At 36.7% G+C, this 13,142-nt stretch overlaps 1 protein-coding gene and 1 non-coding gene across 3 annotated transcripts in view; both read left to right on the top strand.

Annotated features, from left to right (window-relative positions):
- LOC106875360 (G kinase-anchoring protein 1-B) overlaps positions 1-13,142 on the top strand; it is a 41,988-nt gene that overhangs the window by 17,981 nt on the left and 10,865 nt on the right. For both annotated transcript variants that reach the window (XM_014923454.3, XM_014923453.3), the window contains 3 exons: positions 1,270-1,371; positions 3,047-3,110; positions 6,513-6,583. In XM_014923454.3, coding sequence (XP_014778940.1) covers positions 1,270-1,371; positions 3,047-3,110; positions 6,513-6,583 — 237 coding nt within the window. The remainder of the gene's footprint in view (positions 1-1,269; positions 1,372-3,046; positions 3,111-6,512; positions 6,584-13,142) is intronic.
- LOC128251482 (U6 spliceosomal RNA) lies at positions 9,663-9,769 on the top strand. Its single transcript, XR_008267148.1, has one exon. It is a non-coding gene; the product is annotated as a U6 spliceosomal RNA (small nuclear RNA).

Genomic DNA, 13,142 nt, shown 5'->3' with positions numbered 1-13,142 from the left:
TTTTTTGTTTTACCGTTTTTTGTGCAGCAGAATAATTATTGTGCTTGACTTGTAGGGATTTTGCTTTGTTTGCCAATTTGCTCTAAGGTTGTTTCTTTAGAATCTTTCAGACATCAGTTGTGTGTCTTGTCCTAGAACTTTACATTTCTTCAATTGTATGTTCCACTTCATAAGTTGTAATTTCTGCAATTTTTAGTGTCATAGCTTTGATGTCTTCTCTAAAATCATTGTTAATTTTTGAGTTTAGACTTTGGTAGCATTTTATTATTCTTTCCATGATCTCATGAAACTTTTCTTCATCATCATTGTCTAATGTCTGTTGTCCATGCTGGCATGGGTTGGGTGGTTTGACTGGGCTGGCACGCTGGAAGGCTGTGCAAGGATCCAGTCTGATTTGGCATGGTTTTCTATGGCTGGATGCCCTTCTTAACGTCAATCACTCCAAGAGTGTAATGGATGCTTTTACGTGTCACTGGCATGGGTATCATTTGCTTGACACCGGTATCTGTCACAACTGCGATTCTGCTTGGCTTGATGAGTCTTCTTCTCATGCACGACATAATGCCATAGGTCTTGGTCATTGCCTCCCCAAAAACCTTGAGCTATTTAACGCTGACCCTTTTTTATAATAATCTGCCTGAGACTATCCCTGGTTCTCTGACACAAAATTTACTGTTTTAAAGTGATCTACATTGAAACTTTCCATCAAAATTTCATGTTCTAAATACTAACTTAATAAGTGAAATAAGTGATTTTACTAAATTCATCATTAGTTTCAAAATTAAAACAAAGGCAGTAGATTTTAACAGAAATATAGTAACAAAAGGGTTAACATGCAGCTAAGTTTTAATTTGTGTGAAGGTACATGGCTTAGTGGTTAGGATATTCAACTCATGATCATAAAGTCATGAGTTTGATTCCCAGCAGCACAGTGTATCCTTGAGCAAGACACTTTATTTCACAGGGCCAGCTTTGTCACATTCTGTGTCATGCTGAATTTCCCTGAGAATTATGTTACGGGTATGCATGTCTGTACAGTGCTCATACACTTGCATCTGACTGTTCTGTTGATCAACTGGAGCCTTCATCATCATAACTGACAGAGTGCCAGTTTTGAAGTTTCAATATGGGTTAGAATTGATTCATTGATATTGCTAACATTCTTAAATGCATGAATGAAACCACTTCATTTTTTCAATTTGTCTTATGTAAAATCTGTGCAAGAAACTAATATCTATTGATGTCTACTCATATTGAATTTCTATTTAGCAATATGCTGTTCAAAGTGTATTGACTGCCAAACATGAAGAAGAGATAAAAGAGAAAGAAAAAGAAGCCAAGAAGTTAAAAGATAAAGTAGGGACACTAGAAGTAAGTATTGTTTGTTGTACATATTGCACATTACAGTGTGGGTTTGGAAGGTGTTTGAAATGACAGTGAAATTGATGTTGGGTGTTTGTTGGGAAGGAAAGCTGAGGGCTGTTGATAAAAAATAGGTGTAATATCTGAACAGGCCTGGCTGTGTGGTTTTGTAGCTTGCTTCCCAACCATGTGGTCTTGTGTTCACTCCCTTGTTGCAGCACCAGCACCTTGGATAAGTGTTTTGTACTATAGTCCCAGGCCAACCAAAGCCTTGTGAATTTTGTGAGTGTGTACGTTGTTGTTCATTTCCAGTCTTCTGTAGAAGAACCTGTCTGGCCATGGGAAATATTATCTTGTTTGAAAATGTGTTAGGATTAGTGACAGGAAGGACATCTGGCTGTAGAAAATCTGCCCAGTGAACTGATCCATTACAAGTATGAACATGTGGATATTAACCAATGATGGTGACAACAATGACTTTTGGGGGAAAAGAATGACTATTGTGTTCTGTACAGATATTTTGTATGATCAGAACTGATATCACCAAGATAAAATGTATTAAATCCAGTGAACTGAGTGTCCAGTTTATATTTCCAACTATAACTCTTTATTCTTGACTACATTACTATATCCATTGCTTGTAATGTTCAGAATCTCTGTCAATTTGCCAGTGTTCTCTCTCCATTTGCACTAGGTGAGTGGCTGTCTGATAAGTATCTTGCTTACCAACCACATGGTTCTGGGTTCAGTCCCACTGCATGGCACCTTGGGCAAGTGTCTTCTACTATAGCCTCAGGCTGACCAAAGCTTTGTGAGTGGATTTGATTGACAGAAACTGAAAGAAGCCCGTTGTGTATGTGTGTGTGTGTGTGTGTATATATATATATATATATATATATATATGTATGTCTGTGTTTGTGTTTGCCCCACCCATCGCTTGACCGATGTTCTTGTGTTTATGTCCCTATAACTTAGCGGTTTGGCAAAGGTGACTGATAGAATAAGTACTAGGTTTACAAAGAATAAGTCCTGGGGCCGATTTGTTCAACTAAAGTCGGTGCTTCAGCATGGCCGCAGTGAAATGACTGAAACAAATAAAAGAATAAAAAGAATGTGTGTGTGTGGAGATATATATATATATATATATATATATATGTGACCCCGAGGTGCCTATAAAAAGCATTGGTATGGGTGCTGGTGCCATATAAAAAGCACCCAGTACACTCTGTAAAATGGTTGGCATTAATAAGGGCATCCAGTCATAGAAACCAAGTCAAAACAAACTATGGAACCTGGTGTGGCCCTTGGCCTTACTAGTTCTTGTCAAATCATCTAGCCCATGCCAGCATGGAAAATGGATGTTAAATGATGATGATGTGTATATATATATATTATATATATGCGTATCATGGTTTCTACAACCAACTACTAGCCCTTCCAGTAACCAAACACTTACAGAATGTAATTGGGTGCATTTTCTGGTGGCACCAATGCTAGAGAAGTTGAATAGTCAAGACAGGACTAGAGAGACGAAGTTAATAATTGTGCTAAATGACTTTATGATGCCATCATCCAACTGCTCATAGGTGTTTGACATTCACTGTGAAGTTAAGTTTTCTAATTACATTATTCATAAACTTTAAATTCAGTTTCTTATATTTTGTTTTATATTTTATGATTTCAGGCAGAATTAAAGAATGTGAAGAAGAGGAACGGCCAGTTGGCAATAATTCTTAGCCAAGCTGAACGCAAGTATTTGCCTAATTCTTATCTCTGTGTTTAGTTTTCCCTACTATTTAATATATGAAGATAAAGACCTGCTTTATATATTGCAATATTAGGATTTCTTGACAGGGTACAAGGCCACAAATATGAGAGGTTTTGGACATTGTCAGTTGGAGCAATGGCTGGCATTGTTCTGTTTTTATTGGCTCTAGCAGTATTTAGCACACTGGAAAATGGAACAAATTACCTGGAGAAATTTTGTCTTATATTCTAACATTTCTAGCACTTCATTACCAGGTTACATAATTATAAAGATTAATGGTAATGTTCCAACTTGATGGTAAAAACGAGGTTAGTTTTTCATCATCATCATTATTGTTGTCATCATAGCAATTTCTGACATTAATTTAATATCTAGTTCTCAATGGTAGAATTTTTATTTATATATTGGTAGACAATAGTATCACTGGGACAATCACCGGTTCATTGCTTTTATGGTTGTAAGAATGACAGGAAAGTCTGTGTAAATCAATGTAGAACAAATATTCTTTTCTACTTTAGACACAAGGCCCGAAATTTTTGGGGAGGGGACCAGTCGATTAGATCGACTCCAGTATGTAACAGGTACTTAATTTATCAACCCTGAAAGGATGAAAGGCAAAGTTGACCTTGGTGGAATTTGAACTCAGAATGTAAAGACAGACGAAATACCGCTGAGCATTTCTATCGGCGTGCTAATGTTTCTGCCAGCTCACCACCTTGATGTAGAACATATAAAGGACTTGCTTCAAAAGCACTTTTTTTTGTTGTTTATTTTTTGCATTTCTTGCTGATAGACATCTCCAAAAGATATACACATGTACACATCTATACAAATTTTTGAGTTCAACCCATGCCAGCATAGAAGATAGACTTTCACCCTTTTATCACCACAGACACCTGAAAAATACTTTCGTTAATATTACCGAACTGCCCATACCTGTCCAAAATGTCTTATTCGTATTTTAATGAGAATTTCAGTACAAATCTCATTATTACATTCATTTGTGGATTTGTACACATGTCTACCAAATTCTATTCACAGAGCATTTGCCAACTCAAGATGTCAGGCAGTGAGATGAAAACTATGAATTGTTTGGTTGCAAAAGCACACTTTTTGTCTCCACAGTTTCAATGCTTGTTCTTGTTATTTTAAACCCTTCAACATAGAAATATAAGTGGCACTTATTTTTCATTTAGACAGACAGAACCATACAAAACAATTACTATAGTATAATTTGAGCCCATCATTACTCATTGGGTAATGAGTAATGATGTTCAGCATGATAATAGTGGCCAGCAAAGCCTACTCTGCTTTGAGCGACAACAGTAGAGATAGTTGAAACATGTCTGTAAATATCCTCTTTGACTTTGTGCTAATGCTATGAGGTGTTTTGAATCCTTATGAAGAGCCTAGTGTATATACCATCAAAGCAGTGTTAAGGCTCCTTCATTGTAGTTTAATCTTGAGCTCCATTGAGAATTGTTCTCTCTTCACATGCCATGAAGGTGGCAAGCTTTGTTGACTTAGAAATATTTGGTTACCAGATGTGGATATCAGATTTTATATTTTGGAAACTTCTGTATCTGGTCAAGTAGGAGGGAGCCACAGTGAGTATGGAAGGCACAAGCCCAAATGAAGCTAACCATGGGTACAGATCTTGTTAGTAGCAAATATTCAAATGAAATCTTCAAAGACCAAAGCAGAGAAAGGTTCCATGCCAACATATGTTGAGCACTTGTCATTTGGTCCTAAGAAGTGGTTAAAAGCTTCTGTGAAAAAATAATAACAACCACTCAACTACATCGATGTTTATTAGCAAAGACATCCAGCAAAACCGAAGCTTAGAGGTAATATTTCCTTCCACTTAAATCTGGATATTCTGTTAGAACAAACTTTGCTGCAGTAGATACCATGAGAAAAACTCCCATATAGGTTTTTGGTGCAAAATGCATGCTTGTTTATATCACTAGCGGGAGTTGGTGAGAATTTACCTCACCACTATCAGTATAAACAAGTATGCATTTTGCACTAAAAGCCTATATGAGAGTTTCTCTCATGGTATCTACCACAGTAGAGTTTGTTCTAAGAGAACATCCACATCTTAGTGAGAATAAATATTGCCTCTCACTATTAATACTGCCTCTGTCACTAATATATATATGTATTTTTTAAACTGAACCTCTCCCAGATCTGATGTGGGCCAAAGATTCCTCATGCAATATGAAATGCATCTCAGATGCACAGCCACTTAAGGAAGACTGTGAACTATGGGCATTTTATGTTATTTTGTATTGCTCAGAGATCTTTTGGCTGTTAGTGTTGTTTATTGATATCCGCATTACAGATGTTGTATCTTGGATAGCTGTCTCAAATCAAGTTTCCATTCTTTATCCTATATCACACTTCACCCTTACCTTTCGTTTTTCATTGCTGCAACCACTTGTCATCTCTCCATAGTTACCTCTCTTACATATTCTAATCAAAACGTTCCATTTATTTTTAAACCATTTTGAATCCTAGATTTTTTTTTCCAAGGACTTGTATTACTTTTAGTATTGAGATGTTTAAAGACTTGCTGTGCTGCAGATACCAGTGTAGAGAGATTATATGATGTTGCTGCAGATGTGTGTGTAGGGGTCAATGAAATATAGTGGTGGTCAAATATTGGGATCAATGGTATAGGTTAATCACCTTCCCACAAATTGCTTGTTCTTAAATTAGAAACATTATTATTATTATTATTAATAATAATAATAATAATAATTTCAAATTTTGGCACAAGGCCTGCAATTTTGGTAGAGGAGTAAGTCAATTACATTGACCCCAGGGCTTAACTAGTACTTGGTTTATCAATCCTGAAAGGATGAAAGGCAAAGTCAACCTTGGTGGAATTTGAACCCAGAACGTAAAGATGGGCAAAATGCTGCTGAGCATTTCACCTGGCATGATAACAATTCTGCCAGCTCACTATTATTATTAGTATTAGTATTAGTAAAGGCAGCAAACTGGCAGAGTTTACAGTCTACTAAATTCACTCACAAGGTATTGGTTGACCTGGGGCTATAACAGACACTTGCTCATGGAGCCACATAGTAAGATTGAATTTGGAACCACATGGTTGTAAAGCAAGCTTCTTAACCCCACTGCCATGCTTGTACCTGGCTCTATTTTTTGTAGTCAGGAGGTAAGGCAGTCTCTAAAGACCTTGTCATTGCCCCTTCAACAGAATACACTCAGACCTTGAGGGTTGTTGACTATGTTTCCATCACTTAGAGATTTATGCTCCTCTTCCTGACATCTTAACACAAAATTCAATCTTAATGTTTTTTTATCCAATGTTCATTCACACTACTCATTCCTGTATTTGTTTTGTTGTTTACAGTGAAAGAAAAATATGATATTCTGGAACAAGTGGATAACTTAACTTCCGTAAAAGATGAGCTAACAGATCAGGTAAAACCACCTGGGTTTTTTTTTTCTATCATTTACATGCTTCGGTCATTAGATTGTGGCCATACTGGGGCACTGATTTCAAATTGACATCAGTACTTTTTTTTTTTTTTTTTTTACACTAGTACTTCGATTGATCATTTTGCCAAACTGCTACATTACAGAGATGTAAACAAACCAACACAGGTTGTCAAGTGGTGAGGGGAACAAACTCAGAGACACACACATATTCAAGCAGTGTTTAGGCATAAGTGAAATTTAGGTGGGTTAAAATATGTTTGAGACATATTTCAACCATTAAAGGCAAATTTACTGTAGTTACTCTAGAGAAAAAAACTATTGCTTGGGATAAAAGGGTGTAAAAACACCATATCTATCCAGTGCTGCCCTCTATTGGATTCCCAGATGCATTTCTAGCTCTAGCCATTATCAATGGGAAATACTGAAGAGAGGTAACTCTGTGCAGATTTTAAAGCCTTATCTTTCACTAAAACAGTCAGCAACATTGACTGAGTTGTGCCAGTTTGGTGTGTGTCTTTGTGAAATGGGCTTCCCCACAGTTTCCATCTACCAAATCCACTCACAAGGAATTGATCAGACTGGGACTATAGTAGATGTGCCGAAGTACAGTGGGACAGAGCACAAAAATCATATGGTTGAAAAGTGAACCTTTTAACCTCAGAGCCATACTCCGAGAAATAAAAACCCTTTCCCCAAAAGGTCTGCTTCTTCAATACCCTTATCTTTCTCAATCTGACCTATCCATGCCCTTTTTCCTTCAAATGACTCGCAGCATTCCTCTTCACCCTAGACTGTTACTCCCTTCCTGTTCCTCTTTCCTTCACACCTTCTGTCCATACTTATCTCTTATAATGTTGGATAGTCGTAGACTCAGCTTTCATATTCATACAACCTATCCTATCACCTTTTCAACACTATCTATCCCTTTTTCTCAAGCCTGTCACTAATCATTTCTCTCTCCCCTGTTCCCTGCCACACTTCTTTTCTCACCCTCTCCTCTCTTACTTATCCTCCTTCATCCTTACACCTAGAACCATCACCCACTCTCTCTTCTATTCTTCCTCAGTTATAGGGGTCACTTAAAGCCCTTAGCTTTGCAAGTTATGAGGTGATAATTATAAGTGCTAGTAACTTTTAAAGTGGTTTGTATTAGGAAGGGCATCAAGCTGAAGGAACTATGTCTAAGTAGACATTGGCGCATGATGCAGTTTTTCAACTCATTAGACTCCGTCAAACCAACCAACCCATGATAGCATGGAAACTAGATGTTAAATGATATGTGTGTGTGCATACATATGTCTGTTTGTGTTTATCTTTTATTCTTTTACTTGTTTCACTCATTGGACTGTGACCATGTTGGGGCTCTACCTTGAAGGGTTTTAGTCAAAGAAATCAAATCTAGTACTTATTCATTTTATAAGTTTGGTACTTTTTCTATCGGTCTCTTTTGATGAAAGTCTAAGTTATGGGGACATCAACAAACTAACACTGGTTTTCAAGCAGTAATGAGAGCAAACACAAATGTGTACGTATATATATATATATGTATATCATCATCATCATCATCATCATCATCATGTCTGTTTTCCCTGCATGTGTTGGACAGTTTGACAGGAGTTGGTCAGCCAGAGACCTGTTCAAGCTCCAAATTGTCTGTTTTGGCATGGTTTCTAGGATTGGATGCCCTTCCTAATGCCAACTACTATACAGTGTACTGAGTGCCCTTGTATGTGGCACTGGCATGAGAGTACATTTTACATGGTGCTGGCACCGGCAAGACAAAAACTTCTGAGCTAGGACGGGGAGTGGGGGCATGGCCAGTAAGGACATGCCTGCATGTATGGATGGTTGCAATTTTACTTAGCTTGATATGTCTTCTCAAGTACACCAAATTCACTAACAAGGCATTTGTCGACCCAGGGCTATAGTAGAAGATACTTGCTCAAGGTGCTACATTGTGAAACTGAACTTCAAATCATGGTTGCAAACTAAGCTTCCTAATCACACAGTCATACCTACACTGCACTCTTGAAGTCGCATGGAATAAAAGTCTCTAACTTGAAAAACTGGTAAGGACTAGTTACAAGAAGGGAGGGCATCTAGCTGTGCCTCAATAATATTTGTCTAAAACACATGTTACATGAATGGATGAGGAATGTTCATACATTTCAGATATGAATGGTTTACCTACATCATTTCAGAGCTACACACACACACACACACATACACAGAGTTGAGATTTAGATAACATCTACCATAAATCCTCAAGTATAATCCACCTTTTTTTCCCAAAATTTAGAGGCCAAAATCCCTAGTGCTTACTATATACGAGGTTAAAAATGAAAAATATTTTCTAAGCAATGTCCAAGTCTCTATTTGCTGTCCGGCAATGTTTATTCAGACGTATTTTGTGATGTCGGGCTCAAAAATACCTTAAGCTAAGCCTGAAAGCAATGAAGTCATAAAAGAATCATCCATAACTTGCAATAAGCAACATTTATTAAAATAAAAGTATTCAGAACACAGAATAACATGTAACAAAAACAATTTGCAAACATATTTACATTCCCATTTAACAGTTAAGAACATCACCATTATTATATTACTCATGCGTGGAAGTGTTTGTTCGACTAGGTGCTGCTGGCTTAATTACACATGAATTGTGCTTAATAGTTTAGCGCTAAATAGTTCATCCTACTGTTTGTATTAGCAATTTGCATCATAACCGTGGCAAACAATAGATACTTAATTAAATACCAGTATTAAATATTTGAACTACTGTGGGTCTTTACTAGGGTTTTTTATAAGCGGGACTTTAACGTGTCCATTAATCTCCAATAAAACATTTTATACATTACATGTCCATAAAATGCCTTGTAGATCTTATTCAGCTATGTTTAAACTTGAAGTTATATCATATGCTGAAAAGCATGGTTATAGGGCTGCCGGAAGAAAATTTGATGTTGATGACCTGACTTTGATATGCAAATGGATTGTGTATGCAATGGAATGAACTTGATCCCTAGGTTATTGTGAAATTTTTTATCAAATGTTGTATATCATACTAGCTACGGCGGTACATATTCTAAAATTGGAACGATACAGAGAAGATTAGCATGGCCCCTGCGCAAGGATGACACGCAAATTCGTGAAGCGTTCCATATTTTTCTCACGGTGGTGCACCAGCATGACCGCAGCCACTTGGCTGAAACACATAAATAAATAAATAAATCATCTGTACTGGATGGTACTCAGGATGACGTTGTATGAAAAGATGAGATTAATGAAAGTGAATCTTCTGATGTTGACTATGAATCTGACTATGACGGAAATTTACACTATAATGATGCTGACATGTTTACGGAGGAACAAATGGAACAGTTATTTGATGCTGAAAGTGACGTTGAATTTGAAAGATTTGAACAAATGTTTTTGCTTTTGTAACTGATAGTGATAAATATGTAAAGGTAATTTACTTAATATTTATTTTTCACTGACGTTATTACAGTTATTTCTTTATTTTCTGCAAAGTGCACAAAAAAGCTACACATTTGCATTATGTTATATACACAATAATAATAAAGGACGGTACTGTATATATGTTTACAAACCAAGGACGTTATATAGACCTCCTTGACTGAAGTTAGAGAAGGGGTGCGTATTATACACAAGGTTTAGGTTTTTCAGAGGTACAACCCCCTAAAAATCCCCTGTGTATTATACTCAAGGGTGGACTATACTCGAGGATTTGCGGTACATACATCTTCCTCAGTTGTTTCCATGTTTACATTAAAATATTTTAATTTTGTTTGCAGGATACTTTTAAAGTGAACCCCAAATAACAAATTTTATACATTCTTGAGTTAATATGGACAGAAAGTGTTTATTATTATTATTATTACCACCATCATCGCCTTTTTTTTTATGTTTGGCTTATGCTTTGCATTCGTACAAGTTGGCTGCAAGTCTTACCCAGAGACCTCAAGAGACAACAAGTTAGAAGTTCATGTTGGTGTTATGCCTAGGGTGCCATATATTTGGTTTTGTTCTATAGAATGTTTAAGAAATCATAAGAAAATTATGTGTTTGTTTTAAAATTTGAGATTACATAGACAGTATTTTATGTAGGATATGGGCAGTTCCCATGAGCACTATCTTTTGAATTTCTGCCATTTTGGGGTTTCCTGGTATCTGAGCTAGGTAGCAATCAGCCCCTTTTGCTATCATTCCTAGGGCACCTATGACAACAGGTATTATTTTAGTCTTCAGGTTCCATATTTTGCTAATTTCTATTTCAAGATCTTTATACTTGCTCAGTTTTTGGTAGGTCTTGACACATATATTTATATAGATTGGGAGTCATATCAATGAGGAGGCAAAATTTTTGTCTGAAGTCTTTCAATATGATGTCTGGCCTATTTGCATCTATTTTTCTGTCAATTCGAATGGTGAAGTTCCAGAGGAGTGAGATGTGATCATTTTCAAGCATTGGTGGTGGTTTGTGTTCCCACCAGTTTTTATCATGGGGCAAGTCCAGGTTTTTGCAAATTACCCAGTGAATATATTGTGCAGTTCTATCATGCCTGTTGAAATACTCTGTAGGCACAAGAAAACTGCATATGGAGACAACATGATCGATGGTCTCATTTTGTTGTTGACATACACGACATATTGCGGAGCTGCCATTTTTTAATATATTGGCCTGGTAGTTCCTTGTAGGTAGGCATTGATCTTGGGCTGCTATAATAAACCCTTCTGTTTCTGATTTTAAGCCAGAAGCCATTAGCCATTGATGGGTAAGGGCTTTATCAACATTAGCATTATTCGCTCTCTTTGGGTATTTGCCATTGAGAGGTTTTTCTTGTCATTTATCAGTAAGAATATCTAAGGTAGCAGTTTTAGCGCAGGTTTTCAAACGCTTAGCTTTTTCTGTGCTTGTTTCTAGTATGTCTAATTCCAGAATTTGTTTTATTTGAAATTCACTTAGATATTCCTTTGCCTGTTTTGTTACTGAGTATGATGCTTTCTTGTTTTCATGTTTTGAGACAAGTTTTAACATCCAGTCCTCAGAGTTTTTCAGGTAGGTGTCTAGGCCAATTGTGGCAATCTTCATAGTTAATGCCAGTTGTAAAAGTCCACAGCCTCCCTCTTTTCTTAGCCGATAAAGTTGTTTTATATCTGCCTTAGGGTGGTGCATTCTATGCATTGTCAACAGTTTTCGTATTTTTCTGTCAAGATTACATATTTCGGTAATTGGCCAGTTAATGATTTTGAAACTGTAAGTCACAACTGGTATGGCTAAAGCATTGATTGCTTCGATCCTGTTTCTTGCATTCAGCTCTGTCTTCAGTATTGCTGTCACCCTGCGATAACATTCTCTTCTGATCATGTTTGATTCTGTCCCCTAGGTATTTGTAGCTCTCCGCTGGTTCTAACTCTTTTATGACATTCTGCTGGTCAAGGTTAACGTTAGATGTTTCTGTCAATTTTCCTTTGATAAAGGCACCTTTTGCACATTTATCAAGGCCAAATTGCATCCTGATGTCCTCACTGAATTGTTTAACAATCGCTAGTAAGCCCTTGAGTTGTTGGTCATTTTTTGCAAAGAGCTTTAAATCATTCATGTAAATGAGATGATTTATATTTTTATCAAACATTTTATAACTGTACTGTGCATCATTGAGCAATTTTGAGAGAGGTATTAAGGCTAGACAAAAGAGGAGTGGTAATAGTGAGTCACCCTGGAAAATGCCAAATGACATTCTTACAAATCCAGCATTTAGAGATTCATTGTCACTGTTCAAAGTCAGTGTAGTTCTGCATGGTTTCATACTTACAGACAAAAAGTTTTGCAGAGTAGGAGCTATTTTATACATTTCCAGACATTTCTTAATCCATCTATGTGGTATCGAAAGCATTTTTATAGTCTATCCAGGCTATTGACAAGTTTTTGTGTTGTTTGCGACAATCTTCTAAGATCATCTTATTGATGAGTAGCTGATCTTTACAACCATTATAGATCCACGTTTACATCCTCTTTGCTCATTAGGGAATATGCTACTCTCTATTAAAAAACTATAGGTATAGTCAGTCAGGACAGATGTTAGCGTTTTATACATTGTTGTTAAGCAGGTTATGGGTCGATAATCTTTTGGTTCATTTGTTTCTTCATTTTTTGGAATGTTAAACCATTAACTAGCCAAGAGCAGATCATACTAAGATGTTGCAAAACATTGTTGTAAAGTTTTGTTAGTAGTTCATGGCTCTCTGGGAAGGCATTCAACCAGAAGTTAGGAATTTTATTCTTTCCTGAAGACTTCCATTTGCTTGACCTCCTGAGAGCAGATCTTGTCTTCTACCTTGACACCCTCCCACTTTTGCTCCTCTAAGGAGTCTAAGTCTGTAGATATTCTATCAATCCAAGGGGCCTTTTCATTGTGTGTTTTTTCTTCTGCCCAAATTTTATTCCAAAATTCCTGCACTTCTTTTGATGGGACAGACTTTACTGTAGCTAGTATCTTCCCTATCTTCCTGTAAACAT

The sequence above is a fragment of the Octopus bimaculoides genome, chromosome 2 (genome assembly GCF_046866305.1).
Source record: "Octopus bimaculoides isolate indiv1 chromosome 2, ASM4686630v1, whole genome shotgun sequence".
NCBI lineage: Eukaryota > Metazoa > Mollusca > Cephalopoda > Octopoda > Octopodidae > Octopus > Octopus bimaculoides.
The sequence above is the reverse complement of the archived record's forward strand: the minus strand, read 5'-3'. Positions and strand labels throughout refer to the sequence as shown.